At 32.5% G+C, this 16,601-nt stretch overlaps 1 protein-coding gene across 3 annotated transcripts; it reads right to left on the bottom strand.

Moving 5' to 3' along the window:
• Positions 1-1,885: 1,885 nt before the first annotated feature.
• Positions 1,886-14,614, bottom strand: LOC130809366 (pre-mRNA-splicing factor ATP-dependent RNA helicase DEAH10). Of its 3 annotated transcripts, none has more exons than XM_057675116.1 (13): positions 14,391-14,614; positions 14,092-14,231; positions 13,916-13,962; positions 13,697-13,777; positions 12,028-12,244; positions 10,679-11,090; positions 9,933-10,136; positions 9,053-9,213; positions 5,995-6,180; positions 4,074-4,305; positions 3,288-3,487; positions 2,526-2,660; positions 1,886-2,263 (listed from the first exon to the last, which is right to left on the bottom strand). In XM_057675116.1, the coding sequence occupies exons 2-13, from the start codon at positions 14,154-14,156 to the stop codon at positions 2,080-2,082; spliced, it is 2,124 nt and encodes a 707-aa protein (XP_057531099.1). In that variant the 5' UTR covers positions 14,157-14,231; positions 14,391-14,614; the 3' UTR covers positions 1,886-2,079. The 3 variants fall into 3 exon arrangements, with proteins under 3 accessions (XP_057531099.1, XP_057531098.1, XP_057531100.1); XM_057675115.1 differs by having other exon boundaries at positions 14,092-14,209; XM_057675117.1 differs by lacking the exon at positions 14,092-14,231.
• Positions 14,615-16,601: the final 1,987 nt, after the last annotated feature.

The raw sequence follows: 16,601 nt of genomic DNA, 5'->3' as shown, positions 1-16,601 counted from the left end.
TAGGAAAATCAACAAAAAATTTATATTATTCACAGTAATGTACATATATTTCTCAATGATTTAGGCAAAAATAACTACATAAATATTTATTTTGCGCTTGTTTTTTCGGCACAATACTTTATCATATTTTATTTTGGGGTAATAATAGTCTTTTTAATATGAAAATAGTCATTTCTTTTTTTTTTTTTTTTTGTAAAGTCCTTATGTGCGTAGCCGGTAAAAATAACAAAAGAATTATATGAATGCTTAATTTAAATTAGTACAATCGTCTCAAAAAAAAAATTAGTTAGTACAAGGGAGACCCACTTAAAAAGATAAATTACCCCCCTAGGTGGGAAAAATATGGCAGCTTGCATGAAGAATCTCTAAAAATGTCAAATTTTGTATATCCGAAAATTCCAGCCAATGTTAATTTAGATGAAATATGCCTTCTCTCCCTTAAACATGGTTTTTATTTATAATTTTTATAGAACTCGTGCAATGCATAAAATTATTAGTATAAAATTATATATGGATATAAATTTTAAATAGAGATGTAGGTGCATGTTTTCAGTATAAAATCATGCTAATACTTCTTTCTTATAAAATGGATAGAGTTTTGAAATATAGTTCTTATAATGAAAAAAAATTAGATTGTTTGTATAAGTATCAGAAAAAACTCAAAAAAAGGTGTAACTTTTACCTAAAAGTGTTACTTTTTGAAAAAAAACATATTAATTTTGTAATATGTTTGTTTTTTTTGAAAAAAATATTTTTTATGTAAAAGTAATTTCTTTTTCTGAGTAAAAAATTTTTTTTTCTATAAGTAATACTTTTTTTTGCTAAAAAGTACCAGTTTTTTTTTAAAACAAAAGCAACATTTTTTTATGCAAAAGTAACACATTTTCTATAAAAAGTAGCACTTTTATCAGGAAAATTGGTTATCACAATTCTCATATAAGCTTAGTTCTCAGTGAAACTTGACCATATATATATATATATATATATATATATATATATATATATATATATATATATATATATATATATATATATATATATATATATATATATATATATATATATATATATTATGATACATTAGGTATATTTATGTTTTATTTTTTAAAAGTAGGTATATTTTAGAGGTGATCATGGGCGGCCCGGTCCAACCCGGTCCGAAAAGTGAGGGTTTGGGTGTCAAAATATGGCCCGATGGGCAGGTTTGGGTAGAAAATAAGTGGCCCGATTTTTTTGGGACGGGTTTGGGATTTGGTGTTTGGCCCGCGGGCCGGCCCGAAAAAGTGTGTGTTCATGATTTGCATTTTAATTTGTTTTATATTATGTATAATATGTAACAATTGTATTTGATTATTTCAATTATTTTTAATTTGTATTTTAAATTATGTATAATATGCAACAATTGTATTTGTAGTTTTGTGAATTTCTTTGTCTTTTTTGGTTTTATTTATTTTAGTTTTATATTTTTATTTTTTTGGTTATTTACAAATCACGGTGATTGATTAGAAATTATTAAATAAAAAAATGAGAGTTTTTAATTTAAAGCATTATGGATGAGTGCTTTAAGTTATAGTGAAATAATCATGGTTATCTTAAAATTAATTTAAAATAAAAAAATAATATATAACATAGGCCTGCAAAAGCCCGCATAGTACGGGTTTGGGCAAGAACTTTTTGGCCCGCACTTTGGCCCGGCCTGCATCAATGGACAGATTTTTGCCTCTCGGCCCGGCCCGAACCCGAACCCGGTGTTTGATCACCTCTAGTATATTTCTGTTTTTTATAGTAGGTAGACCAATACATAAATATTGCAAAGTTTACATCTATATTTTCATTTCAAAAAGAAAAGAGAAGACCATAAACTATACCAATTTTATATAATATAAATAAATAAGTGTCCTTATATATTAAAAAATAGAAAATCAAAACAAGCAACTTCTATTTCTACAAAATTTGTAGGATCATACGATCCTACAAGATCCGACTTTACGTCCAACGAGTATGTTTTGCTCCTAAGTAGAATTCCGATTCTAAGAACCTTCGGTCATAGCTATTTCTTCTTGAAGCTTACATGATATGCTAATCTTTTGATGCATAGAAATGAGGAGCCAACTCTGTTAACCACATGGGATCAATTCTAGTAACGTTGCGGATATAGTTCTGATTAGTTCTGACCAGTTCATTGAATATTATGCAGTCTGGTTTTGCCCGAAACAAAACAGAACTAGGGTGGATTTGCACAATCTGATTGCTTGCCAAAGCCCTATATTCAAAACAACAATATGCAAAGATACCAACATTCAGTAATGTTAAACAGAACTATATTAGTAAACCCAGTATAGGAGGAGACAACAACAACAATAACATCAACACCAATGCCAGAGCCTTAATCCCATAGGATTGAAGTCGGCTACACAAACTAATATGTCAATTCCAATGGCCATCCACTATATGAAAAAGATGGACATTTTTAAAGATTACTTCATGTTCAATATTAGGAGATATAAACTTGCAGAGAAATGTACCTATATGTACCATCAGGCTGTCTCAAAGCAGCATTGAGGAAAAAGGAAGCTGCAAGGCATCTCCTAAATAGAAGCATGTCGTCTCCACATGAAGCTATACGAAGACCCATTTGTTCAACATGTCCTCGAATTTGGCTGCAAAAGTAAAACACAGCACGTTTTAAAAGCCATAACAACATGTGACTTATTACAAGTTACGGAATCTTCAGCATTCTGCAGTTAACCAAGGCCAAACAATTATGATCTTTCAAGATGAAATATAACAGGATTCACACTCGGTGATCCTAGTGCGGTAAGTTCACAAATCATATTGTAACATCCTTTTGTAGATCTCGCAATAAACTAGATATAGAGAGGTCAATATTTCTGCAAGTTCTATAGCCATAAAAAAGCATTTTACAATCAATCAAACACAAATCATTTTGAGGTTCTATAGTGGTTGACTTCCAAAGCCAACCACTAAAATAAAATTGATGAAATAAAAGTTCATAAAATATTAATATGAAGTTTGGGACTACGGGGGTTAAAAATTATTTACTAATTTGTGTCAAAATATAAAAACCTTTTAGAAGTCATTTGATTTTTTTAATACTTTATTCGTAATTTAATCATTTTTCTATTAGTCAAATAACTAATGGTTAAGATTAGATGATTGTGGTGGTTGCTTAAAGAGCCAACCACTATAGAGTTACCCCATTTTGAGATAAATGAACTCATGTATCTTATGTCTACCATCAAAGGTTTGTCAGAGAAGAGCCATACTAGTGCACATCGCGAGCATGTCTCAGTGAACGACCATTTATAAAGTTTTCTTTGCACCATTTCTTCATATTTTTGAGAGTTTTCTCCTTGCTACAATTTGCATTTCCACTCTCCAAAAACTCATTGCATGATCTATACACACTAATCAAGGTTATGTGGTCCCCTTCAGAACTTGAAAATCTTTTTATTGCAGTCCTTGCCTGGCCATACGAAGAAATAGCATAACATTAGTTCATTAAAGTGAAAAAAGTAAAACAATACCAAGAAAATACCATTAACAATACATAGGACCTGTTCTAACTTTATCTTCCAATAATCTAATTAAAACAACTTCTGAAGATCTACACAATTTGAATTATATTTATTCAATAGTCTATAACCCCTCCAAAATTAAAGACTTAGGATGATGTACTAATAATCTCACAGAAGCAAAACTACACAAGGTCAAGACAGTATTTGTGTATATTTTTAAAAAATATTAATGCATGGTGTTGTCGAGAGTTATCCTCAAACCTCTGTATCAAAGCAAAAATATGAGATACACATCACAATAACTTAAGTTCATGGCTTGTACAGGCAGCTGAAAAAGCCAGAATTCAGAAGATTAGGACACCCAACAACCCTCTCCCCAATACCCACACTTCCAGAGCTATTCACAGTGTTGTACTCAATCAACCCCTCCCAGAAAAACAATATATAGCCCACTTAAGAGTTATTTACTGTTGCACTCTAATAATATAAAAGCTATAAAAAACCATTTGAACTGTAAAATTATAACATTTGCACCTCTTCTTGCTTTTCACGTGGCATGTAAAAAATTGATTCAACAGAAAGCATCGCGATAGTAATCAACATTTCCTCCAAACAGTTGAATTGACTAGATAAAATGAGAGCCTTGGAATAAATTGGGTCTAATGGAAGTCTAGCCATCTGTTGACCTATAGGGTCGGAAAGCTTATAATCCTCTGTTAGAGCACCAAGCAAGAATAATTCTTCCAGAGACTTCACGATTGCCATCCTGCCAGAATTTCAAAACATCACCAAAAACCAAAACACTCGGTAAGTTAACAAATCCCTCTCTCCATTCCATATCATACAAAAAAAATTGGTTGTCAAGGGGTTCCGACCTCTAACAATGTAAAAAATTTATTGTAGGATAGTTCTACACAACAAAAGTACAATCTTAGGAGTACATATTACACAAGTTTTAGTAGTATGTAACCAACGAATGACCACATTTAGAAAATGAACACCGCAGAAAACTCAAGAGGCATATAAGATGGAACAGACTGGCCAGAAACTTACAAAAGGGAAGATGAAAGGCAATGGACTATATTGCAAACATATCAAATTCACAATCTAAAAAATACAACCATTAATGTTTTAAATAGATCCAACCACCCACATTCACACTCTTCTAGTGTTTAAGCAGAAACCACACCAGCCAAAAGCCCACACTCTTCTAACACCAAAGCAGACACCAAACCAACCTAAGCATGCCATGTGAATTTGATTCTCAATAAATGAATACAACATTCTTTTACCATCAATGTCATAGAGTGGCTCCCACCTAGGCAGTCGGCAAATTGGATGTAAACCAGACACTTAGTAGAAAACATCTTCAGCAACTTCACATATATAAAAAGTGCATATAATTTAATGAGCTATTTTAATATAGCCAATTATAGTCTAAAACTAATGAACAATAATTCTTTAGCTTCATCAAGAATAGATAATATTTTCAAGGGTTTGAATGCCATCAAATCAAATATATTTAATCCAAATACTAAGAGAGAATATGTTCATGTGCATACAACTTATCACATCACACTTAACATTAAGAAAAAATTACATACATTGAGTTTATTATAACAACTAAAGTGAGCTTAAATAAAAATAAATATAACACCTAAAATAAAAATTATTTTTTTAACTTATTCCAAAATATTTTATATCAGTGAAATTTATCGCACAAAAAGAGCAAAGTTAAATAAGTAATAACAAACAAAGAAATGAAAGGCGAGATGAATAGACACAAAAATCTATTAATTATAGTTTATTATCACCCAAGTTCTATCATCAATTACGTCTTTCTCAAATAAACAAAAAGGTATCTCTTAAGAAAAGTAAATTGGATCCACCTTCAGCTTCTGTTGACCTAGCTAAATGGAAAATATGAAAGCCTCTTCTAAATTCCAACCAGCCTAAAGCTGGGTTCACAGGTCAGCAAAAAAACTGACGAAGTACAAAGTCATACTATTTCACTTTTTCATGATTTAATAACGGAAAGAAGGTCCAAAATGATGTTTTAACGATCTAAGCACAGTTAAATGAATCCTATTACTCCTTGCAAACATATAAATGAGTTAATAAGTTATACTAAAATATTTGAATGTCAGGTTATAGCAGAACTTTCATTAATTTACGCGCCAGGAAACTCCATGCATGTAAGAAAACTGACATAAATCCAATACTCCTTACAAAATTTCAAGCACGATAAATGAATCCTATTACTCCTTACACACATACAAATGAGTTAATAAGTTATACACATTAGAAAACTTAAATGTGAAATAATAGCAAAACTTTCATAATTTCAAACACTAGGAAACTCATGTAAGTGAGTGAACATGTAAACTAAAAACATGTACAAATTAATAATGCAAATTGATTGCTGATAGAAGTCATAGTAACTTTCAATCCTTACCGTGAAGGCTTTTCCATGAAGTCAAAGCCAATAATATCATCAACACCAAGAGCTTTGAGCTGTAAAATGACATTTGAGAGATTGCAACGCTTAATTTCTGGCATAGTGGAGTCTGCAAGTTTCTCAAATTCATTCTCTGTGTAGAGGCGGAAACACTTTCCAGGTCCTTCACGTCCTGCACGCCCACTGGAAAATAATATATATCCACTACTTAGATAACAGTTGAGCACTAATTTGTCCTTCAGAAAAGTGTATTAACATTTTACAATATCCATGTAGATAACTAAAAATAAGAGACTAAAATGCTTAGAAGATGCTCAATAACAAGTTACTCTGTGTGTAACACATTCACAACCAAGGGTCTAAGAGAATCCTTACACCCCGGTTGCCAAAGAACAAATTAAAGAAAAACATTACAACGAAATTAATCTGCTTAAGACCAATATACTACTTTCAGCTCAAGTTTTCTCTAGTTACTATACATAGATCTACCTATAATTTTTCTCCTTTTACTAATTTTAAAGGACGTCACGCCGTTTACTTCTCGATCTCTCTTCTTCAATTTTACATTGCCCTATCTACATGCACTTTAATCTACACCATTAAAAAGAAACTTTGTCACTATGGGGCTAGCTTATTGGGATAGCAGACTTAGCAGTAGTATAAAACAATGAAAAAGCTAGTGACAAAGACTGTCACACAATTCGAGGTTCATTTTAGTCATCTTACGCAATTCGTTAAGTGGGAAATTTGTTGTTTGCTAGGTTAATTTTTAGGTTCAAAATTCATTCATCCATTTCGCTAGTTATTTCTATAATATTTTATTGAACATTTCAAACTAGTTAGTAAAAAAATCAATAAACAACGGACTAGTTTTCTAGTAATCCTATATACTGTATAAAAGGAAAAGAAAATAGTTGTCTAGTACTCCTATATACTGTATAAAAGGATGAAGCAACTAAAAAGAGAAGAAAAAAGTAAAAAGAAAAGAAAAAAGTACAGGCCAGCTTTTCATTTATTGCTCTTTGGGACCCATGTGAAAGTAGAAACAGTTTAGCGTCTTCTTCATCGTTTCAAAATCAATAATCTTTCTTTTTCTTATCATTTAAAAAACTTTAACATTTCCCCTTCCACTTCGTTTCAAACACTGAAAAAAGCCCCTCAGTTCAAAGAAAATACATATCATCTTCTTCATTTCAAACACTAACCAAAAACTTTTACCCTAAAAGAAAAATACATGAAGGAAGCTTCAATTGTAGATCTACGCAGCAGTAACTTCAATAATGAAAAAAAACCCTCTATCCTCTTTGTATCAACCCTCACATTTTTAGATCAATGTTTTTTCCGATTTGAATTATGAGTTATGGCAAACTGATCTGCAAAGGAATCTCGATTGGGATCGATCAAACCAATCGGGATTCATGAGTCAACACTGGACAGAAAACAAACAAGACCATTAGTTGCTGAAAATACAAAAGAGGTCACTTCATTATCATAACCAATAAACCAAGGCAAATCACCCTCCCCACTCCTCATCCAGCACAACACTATGATATAGAAACCAGCATAAGACAAGAAAAAGCACTCTCACCTATACGAGACACATACCTACACTTCAAACATAATGAAATTGGGTAGTACTAAAGAGTTATAAGACATACATCATAGAAAATAAAGGTAAATACCTTCACTCTAAATAATAACCTCAAATACTCTAACCTATCCATGTAAGGGGAAAACTAAAAAGTTCCAATGTCATACTCATGATCCAAAATCAAGTCTGAACTAACTCAATTTTGAGTCTAACCAACTAATATAGGTAGTATCAAGGATAGCATCCTGAATAGAAGATGCAATAATAATCTCTAATGAAAGCTCATAGAATTAGGGATGAAAGCAATTTTTAAGATATTTCATAATTAGTGAGGTATGATCTAGTGTTGCCTAATGTTATGCACAACATATGGACTCCCACGCCATACACTTACATTTGACAATCCAAGATGACAATTATGTAACTCTAGCAAAAGAAGAGCATGGCAAAAATATAAGGGAACATATTATGTTAGTTAGGCAGTAAATAAATTCAATTAGCATACTATGATTAGTATATAAGCTCAAGAGGAGTGGAGTTTATCGTGCTTTTGGAAAATGTTCTACACATTGGGAGATTCGAGTATGCTCGAAATACTCTTACCTATGTAGCTATTTCCATCGTCCATACATATTATCATTTCTTTCATAAACATTCTGTTTTATTTTATATAAAAAAAGTATATTCTATTTCCTAATTCTACAAATCTATCCAGAAATTTTCTCTCATCGAGTTTCGTAGCTAACTCAGTTCATAACACCTAACATGCTGGTAGAGAATCGGTACAGGGTAGCACATTATTACCTAGTTTAGTTAAATTAGGTCAAAATGTACAACTCGCACCAATTTATAGTTTTTTCACTACAAACTACTGATAGAATAGTACATCTGATGACATTATGATCAGAAGGATAAAAAAAATGACACATTTTAAGATAAGGCTTCTATTGAATGCCAGATGCAAGATTCACATATTTGTATCGAGTTTTAAGCTCCATTTGAAAAGCTTATTCACTTTATAATCTCCTTTACATGTGTCTTTGTACTTTATTCTTCTATCACTACAGTGGCGACTCAATGTTGTCAAACAGATGACAAGGCCAGAAACAGATTTGTCAGGCAGGGGAGACAATGAGTTGAGTATGGCCTGGCCCAAGATACAACAGTGTTAGCTGTCCCTACAGTCTTTATATTCGAAGTACTGGTGGTTGTGGTAAACAAAAATATGGGCCCAACAGTGACTAACCGATAATTGATAAAGAAAGTTTACGAAAATTATCATTTGCAATTCATCTAGAGGGTAAAGACATTAGGATTTTGAAGCAATAATCTTAGACTGATGGTACCAAAAGCATAATTCCATGATGTCAAAAACCAAAGTAAATGCTTGACCAAGACAAAAACTATCAGGAACAATGTATTTTTTGAACACATTTCAACCAAATAAAACAAAGGTGTCCTAACCTCCTCTGAAGAGCCTGTGCTTTTGAAGTAGGAATAATGTTTAACGATTCTATTCCTGTACGTGGATTAAAATTACGGGCTTTCACCACTCCAGGGTCTATAACATATTTAATTCCTGGTATTGTCACCGATGTCTCAGCAATGTTTGTTGCCAGTATTACCTGGGTCAAAAATTAGATTCATAGTTTCAACGCAAGGTTTATATGTACTATTACATATAACATAATGGAGTGGTATTGCACAAGTATTAAAGAGGCAAAAATGCATACAACACACAGCACCACTACATTATTCAATCCTTCAAACAATTTATGTAGGCTGGTATGGTCTACATATGAAGTAAAAATTTCATGTAAAATTTGCAGCCAAACTAAATGACCCTACAGCAATTAAGTATCATTAGTGCTTTGCACAGGCATGAAAATAAAGGGGAAAAGAGAAGTATGAAAAACCATAAGATGAAAGAGGCAAGAAATGAAAACACTTGTATTGCGGTACATGTAATGTTCCACTGACATAATTTCCATGAATAGATTTTGACTACACATGCACCAGTGACCAAACAACAGTACCTACTATATAGTCTTATTTAAACTTGATAAATACCCAGCATTATAAAAGCTTAGCTGTTACAAACAAACTTAGCAAAACTTCATGAATTTTAGAGCATCGCAGGCAAACAACGTGCTTTAGACCAACTTTGGTTACAAGTTCCTTATATGCTCTAAATAGTTTACGAAAGAAGTTACAAATTGCAACAAACAAATATCTAAACATAACGGGAAAATCATTGTGAGAAAATATTCATGTTTAACTCGTGCTGTCACACATCTATTCAAAGCAAAGTCCTTGTGAAAGTCTGGGAGAAAACATAGTGTACCTTACGAAATCCACTGGGTGCAGGCATGAAAGCTTTCATTTGTTGTTCGGAGGGAAGAGATGCATAAATAGAAACAGTTACAATATTTCGATTAACTTCAGGTAATTGTGGCAATTTGTCTCTTACAAGTCCCTCTACTGATTCAATCTCTTCTTGACCAGTCAAAAATACAAGTATATCACCAGGAGCCTCCTCTAAATGAATCTACAAAAGCAAAAAAATATAAAAAATATATTCATAAGATAATGTGTAGCAAGAAAGAAAGAGCACCAAATGGGGTTTACATTCTCAAGTGTTGATAAATAAGTAGAATGCATCAACTAGAAAGGCAGCTAAGAGTTATTTCAAAGTACGATAGAATGATCTGCCATAAAGGCAGCTAAAGCAATTCTTAATCCGACAACAGCTGCATAAATTAGGACATATAGACTTTTCAATATAAGAAAAACAGCAGATGTCACAACAAGCATATCTAAAGAAACAAAAGAAAAATATTAATAGGCATGCCCCTCGTATTATCATGCATCACCCCAAGTTTTAAATCGAAATAGAATTCATATTAATTATACTTGACATGTACTATCAAGCTTCTGTCATGACAGTTAACATTATAAAACAAGCACACGTCTAGATAAGCATGGATCCACTTACATGACAATCAGTTAACATATTTCGGACTTCATAATTTCTCAACAGTACAATCAGAATCAATAATATAACTTGATATTGCACCCCCCTTTCTTTACCTGAAATATTGTCACCATTGCTGCATCAATGTAATCTGTCTCAGCATACAGTGTATAAAATATATCTACAGGAAACTGTCTTCCCTGGACATGAACAGCTCTTGCACCACCAAAATACTCGGAGAAAATACGTGCGTCTAAACTGGCAGACATGATTATCAGCCGTAGAGGAGGGAGTTTATCACGCTGACATTGTTTTAATGGGCTCGTCATCTGAGTTCCATCGACATTATCCAATTTTATGTCATAATTAGTCTTTGCTCCACCAACTACCTCATCAGAAGTTTGACATCTAGCTTTTTGGACACTCTTAAGCAAGCCCAGTAGCACATCAGTGTGGACAGTTCTTTCATGAGCTTCATCGACAACGATAACTGAATATTTGGATAGGTAAGGGTCCAGTAAAGCTTCCCTAAATGCAAGCAGGGATCAAATCATCAACTTCAATGACAATTCTGGAAAACAAACTTGTATTATATACCAGAGTGTCCCCATTCGAAGCAGTCTTAAAGATGTGAATATGTGAGGATGTGACGAATAAAGAACCAACACCTTGATGCTAAGCTACACAAAGAAATTTATCTTAATCACCTGAAAAGCTATGTGTCTTCATTTTAATCTCTGGTAAGTACTAGAAGATAATTTTGATATATTTTGCAAGTTAGAGCCATTGAGACAAACTCTATCTGTAATGAATTCTCGGTGTCTTATGTTAAGTTTTAACATGGTTCAACATGTGAAGAATATGGCATAGATATAATTTAACAGGCCCCTAACAGTTCTTTTATCTCTCATTTACAAATAAATAAATAAATAATTCACTTAATATTTCTTTCTATACACGCTCTGACGCTCCTATAGCATACTACTCCCTCCATTATACTATTCAAAAAAAGAAACTGCTAATTCTATGTTATTCACGACTATACATATTAGTGCATCATTATTTGTCAAAATTTTAACTAATGCGATAACCAGCAAGTTCGTAATAATTATGACAGCCTTAAAAAGACAGCTCAATGAAGGTATTAGTAATGCTGTAATGGTATGCTAAGACTTTTGATAGCTAGGAGAGAGGAAAGGTAAACAAAGACAAAGAGGAAGCAGGGACAAGATAGCGAGACATTTGATAGCATTCTCCAATATGGTCAAAAGCTTAATTAAAAATAGACGAAAACAATTAAAATATTGTCTTTCTCATATACGCACATAAACACAACCCAACTAACAACCATATTCTCTCATGGTGATATAGGAAGAACTAGTAAATGCAAAAAAGTCATCCTTTCTCCTCCGTGGAAAAACAGCATGCAAAGACCACATAAATTCATTAAGAAAAAGAGGAGTACCTCAATAATAATCCATCTGTCATGTACTTGATTCTCGTTGATCTAGAAGTCACATCATCAAATCTAACTGAATATCCAACCTTTTGTCCTAATTGCACACCACACTCCTCAGCTACCCTTTTTGCCACGGTAACAGCCGCAACACGCCTAGGTTGGGTAACTCCAACCATTTTTCCATCACGACAAAAGCCGGCTTGGAACAAAAATTGGGGTAATTCTGTAGAGAATATTTTTTGAATTTAAAAATAACAAACATTAAGGTACACACAACTAAAAATACTAGACACAATTGCTTAAACATATCAATCAAAAGGTTCTCCCAAAAAAATGCTCCAATTACCCATAGTTGGCACAATCATGTCATAAACTTTTTATTTCCCAAAAGACAGTCCACAAAGGATCCGATTTAGTTTGTATTTATTCGCATCACAGCTGAATACCACTAAGGTTCTTACCACTTTTTAATCAAAGCAAAATAGTTGAGAATTTGAACACTAGTGAAAGCATTTCCCTCCTTCGCTCCGGTAGAACTTTTTCTTACTAAAGAAACTCTAGCTTTCATCTCCATTTCTTCCCTAATTGAAATTGATCTCCATAACATTTCCTCCCCTCTCCCTTGCTCTCATCACTTGTGGTCTTGCTCTTGCTCTTGCTTTTGTTCATGATATTCTTCACGATTGGTTTCCCTCTCCATTTACAACCTATAAAGTATGAACCTAGGTATGCCAAATCTTGCCTTTTCCCTCCTCCTCCTATTGTTGATCATCCTCTTCTAATAGCGCCTCTTCCTACGGCTACACTCCTCCAACCTCTGCTGACTACTCCTCTTCACTTCTCCCCACCTATCAAGACTAGTATATCACTAGGCGTTATAAAACAAAATCGTTGAGAATGTCATAGGTAACCATTGAGAATGTCACCCTTAGCCATTGAGAATGTTGCTGGTAACCGTTGAAAATGTCACCAGTTATACAAAGCGCCAAAATTCTCAACACTTCTATTTGGCTGTTTTGCCATAAAAAGAACGGGCCAACGTGGTCAGCATAGTGCAAGATAAATTTTTTATGGCATTAGATTGGGAATCATGGATTATTATCAGAGCACTAGTATTAGTCTCTTGGGAATTTAGATGTTTAAAATCAGGAAAAGCAACATCAAGTAGGCGAATTAGCAAAAAGAGGCTCTTTTTTTTGGATATTCTATATGGTTACAACATACTTTTAGGAAACACTAGTGGCAACAAATCTTTTAAAAAAATTCCACAAAATAGCAGTGCAATATTGTACTTAAAGCTACAATAACATTAATGGGCTAAAAACGTTTAATTGACTGTTAAGTGTTAAATATCTTATTTGCCCTTGTCTTCTTTTGCCACAAGAGATTTTAGTTAAGATTTGATACCACTAGCGTTTCATAAAAATATGTTGCTACCATATAGAATATGGCTAAGATATTTCATAACTTAATGACCAATTAAACGTTTTTAACCGATTAATATTATTGTAGCTTTTAAGTACAACATTACAATGTTATTCTGTGGAATTCTTTTAAAATTTATGCGTTTTACAAAAGTATGTTGCTACAATATAGAATATACCTTTTTTTCACAAATTTCTTCTTTTTACACCACTAAAATCATGAACTAGAAAAAAGAAAAGTAAAAACTTACGGGTAGTTTTGCCACTTCCAGTTTCCCCAACAATAATTAAAATATGATGATTGCGAACCTCCTCAACCAGCCGTTTTTCAACTATAAAAACAAATCAAATAAATTCCATATCAAATCCTAGCTCGAGTATCTTTACATTTAATCAGAGTTGAATTTTCATTGTCTGCTCAATAATATAAGTAGTAATAGTGGAGAAAACAGAAGAGGAAAGAAGCGTACCAGTAGCAATGGGAAGAGATTTTCTCTGCTGCAGTAACTTTTGCCTCCTGCAAATTTTAAAATTTGGTAACTAATAAAACAAGCACAAGAGTAATAAGAGTCAAAAAAAGCAGAAGAAGAAGAAGAAGAAGAAGAAGAAGAAGAAGAAGAAGAAGAAGAAGAAGAAGAAGAATAACCTGGGATCAGCATTTGAAAGATTGCCGTTGGGATGTCTAGAATGTGGATTAGCCATTGACGGCATCGTCCAATACCACTCTTTAGCTACTTGTGCCTATTTCTCTCTTCAGTCAATTTCTAAAGGCGGGAGCAGCGCCCTCTTTAATTCGTAGAAGTAATAAAAAAAAAAGCGAAAAAACGGCTATAATTTGGATTATATAGAGTACTAGGGTTCGAAAATTGGGGAAAAGAGATGTTGAAAATCAGAGAGATCAAGGTTTGCATTCGTAAATTAAGATTTTGTTAAGACGAAACTTACAATTAAAACCAAAGAATGGTGGTCCGGTGGACTGTGGACGGTAGGCGCAGGCGACAGCCGGCACGCAAGACGAAAGCTAAAGAGGCGGCCGGAATTACAGTCGGAAGGCAGTGGCGAGTCAGCGGAGGAGTCAGTCGCAGCTGGTGGTCCGGTGGGAGACTAGGAGTATTGAGAATTTGAGATGAAATTTGAAAATGGAGATGAAAGGGAAAGAGAGAGAAAAACTGATTTATGTAACTTATTTATGTAAAGTTTTTTTTAAAGGAATATTAATTTTTTCGAGTGGTGTTGTAGGAGAACGTTTTATCATGAGACGGGTCCATATAATCACTTTAAGATTGTAGGTGATCACTTTAATATTTTAAGTAATCACTTTAAGACAAATAGTGTATATTTGGCCGGCCCACTAAAGAAGGTCCCATCGTGAGACCGTCTCATTTAAGAATTAGTGTAATTTTTTTCACGAAAACTTGGCCGAGACGGTCTAATATTAAAATTTAAAGTTTGATCTAAAAGTGATCAATTCAAACCTTAAAATGATCTATTAAATAAATGCTTTTTGTAAATGATCAAGAGTTTATAGTTGCTTCGTTATGAAAATTTTCAATTTTGATCTTAAAATAATCGGTTTTAGAAGTTAAAATGATCAATGAAAAATTAATTTTGACCTTATAGATGTTAATTATGATCTTAAAAAGATCAAATATTAACCACATGTTGAGAAAAATTATTTTTGAACTTATTGGGTTATCCGTCTCATACTGAAACAATCTCGCACAGTAGCTGCTGAATTTTTTTTTAAAAAAAAGTGTGGGTAGCCTATGCTACCCAATGTCACAACATAGATGTCTATCATTCGAAAATTAGGGTTTTAAAATTTTGGAGGTTTTTTAAAAAATATGGTTCAAAATTTGGGAGAAAATGCAGAGTGGTGAGAGGGGAAGGCAGCGGTTTTGCTTTGAAGATCGATGTTTGACGATGGTGAGCCACTACATGAACTTTTGGAAGGGGTTTTCGGCCTCTTTTTCTCACTGGTTTGATTAATATTCAGTTATTATACAAAAGTATAATTTAAATACTCCATTTAATAGCTTACTCGTGATAAAATATTATTAGTGATCTACCTACTCATCTTAATTATGAATCTTGTCTTAATCATTCTTCTATCCATTTGATTAATTATCTTATAGTTCAGTTGGAAAATAAATTAATCGGGAAATTTCATGTGGTTTCAGTATTTTCGAGTTTTTCACATAATAGATAAACGTTTTTTTTTTTAATATACATGATAACCCTGAGCTTTTAAATTTTTTATGTGGTAGAAAAATTATTAAGCTCTTTGTTAAAATAACTACTCATTTCAAACATATTTTTAATAATGAACCCGTTAAGGATAATGGGCATTTGTTTTTATAAAAAAAATTCACTCTAATGGATGATAATAACATATATTTAACAAAATTCTTAATATAATGACAAATTATTTATTAAAACCATTTCATCGTGAGACGGCTTAATATGGGCTGGCCTAATATTTTTTTAAAAAAAATGAACAAAAATGCTGTTTTTAACTTCCTTAATATGCTTTTTTAAAAAAGAAAAATCAATTGGGTTATTTGTATAAACCCATCTCACGATGAGACGGGTCTCATACAAAACTTGCTTTAATATGATATTGACCAAATGGAAAAGTTAGAAATTTATGGTCAAAATTAAAAAATTATTTATCCCCCATGTAGATTAACCAAAAGCGAAAGATCACCACACGTGATTTTCCCAAATTAATATAAGCACCACATTTAAAACATAAATGTTTGGCATTAGTATTTTTTTTTTTTTTTGAAAAATGTTTGGCTTTAGTATATTGGTATTGAATTGATTATTAAAGTATAAACTGGCTGGAAAAAGGAAATGTTGAAAATCAAAAAATGAGTTTTTTTATAGTAAATTTTAGCTAGTATATCAAATCATTAAACACCACAATTTAAAAAACAATACACCCATTAAGAAAAAAGTTCATCTCTAAATATATTAAGGTAGCGTTTGGAAACCAATAATTAAATTGAAAACTTAGAATTCAATTTTGAATTTCAATTTCAAATTTATTGTTTGGAAAATCTTAGAATTTATAATTTCATAATTACAAATCCTAAAATTTATTTGGAATCAATGAGATTTTCAATTTCTAAGTTTCAAATTCTAACATTGTTT

The sequence above is a fragment of the Amaranthus tricolor genome, chromosome 3 (genome assembly GCF_026212465.1).
Source record: "Amaranthus tricolor cultivar Red isolate AtriRed21 chromosome 3, ASM2621246v1, whole genome shotgun sequence".
In the NCBI taxonomy this organism is placed as follows: domain Eukaryota; kingdom Viridiplantae; phylum Streptophyta; class Magnoliopsida; order Caryophyllales; family Amaranthaceae; genus Amaranthus; species Amaranthus tricolor.
This window is presented reverse-complemented; position numbering and strand designations above follow the sequence as displayed.

Bases quoted from the DNA above. Each gene is read 5' to 3' on its own strand.
- LOC130809366 (XM_057675116.1), bottom strand. From the start codon at position 14,156: ATGCCGTCAATGGCTAATCCACATTCTAGACATCCCAACGGCAATCTT. The intron at 10,137-10,678 runs GTAAAGAAAGGG...TTGCTTTTGTAG, and splicing joins CAATGGTGACAATATTTCAG to ATTCATTTAGAGGAGGCTCC. The intron at 2,264-2,525 runs GTACATTTCTCT...TTTTGAATATAG, and splicing joins CAGCCTGATGGTACATATAG to GGCTTTGGCAAGCAATCAGA.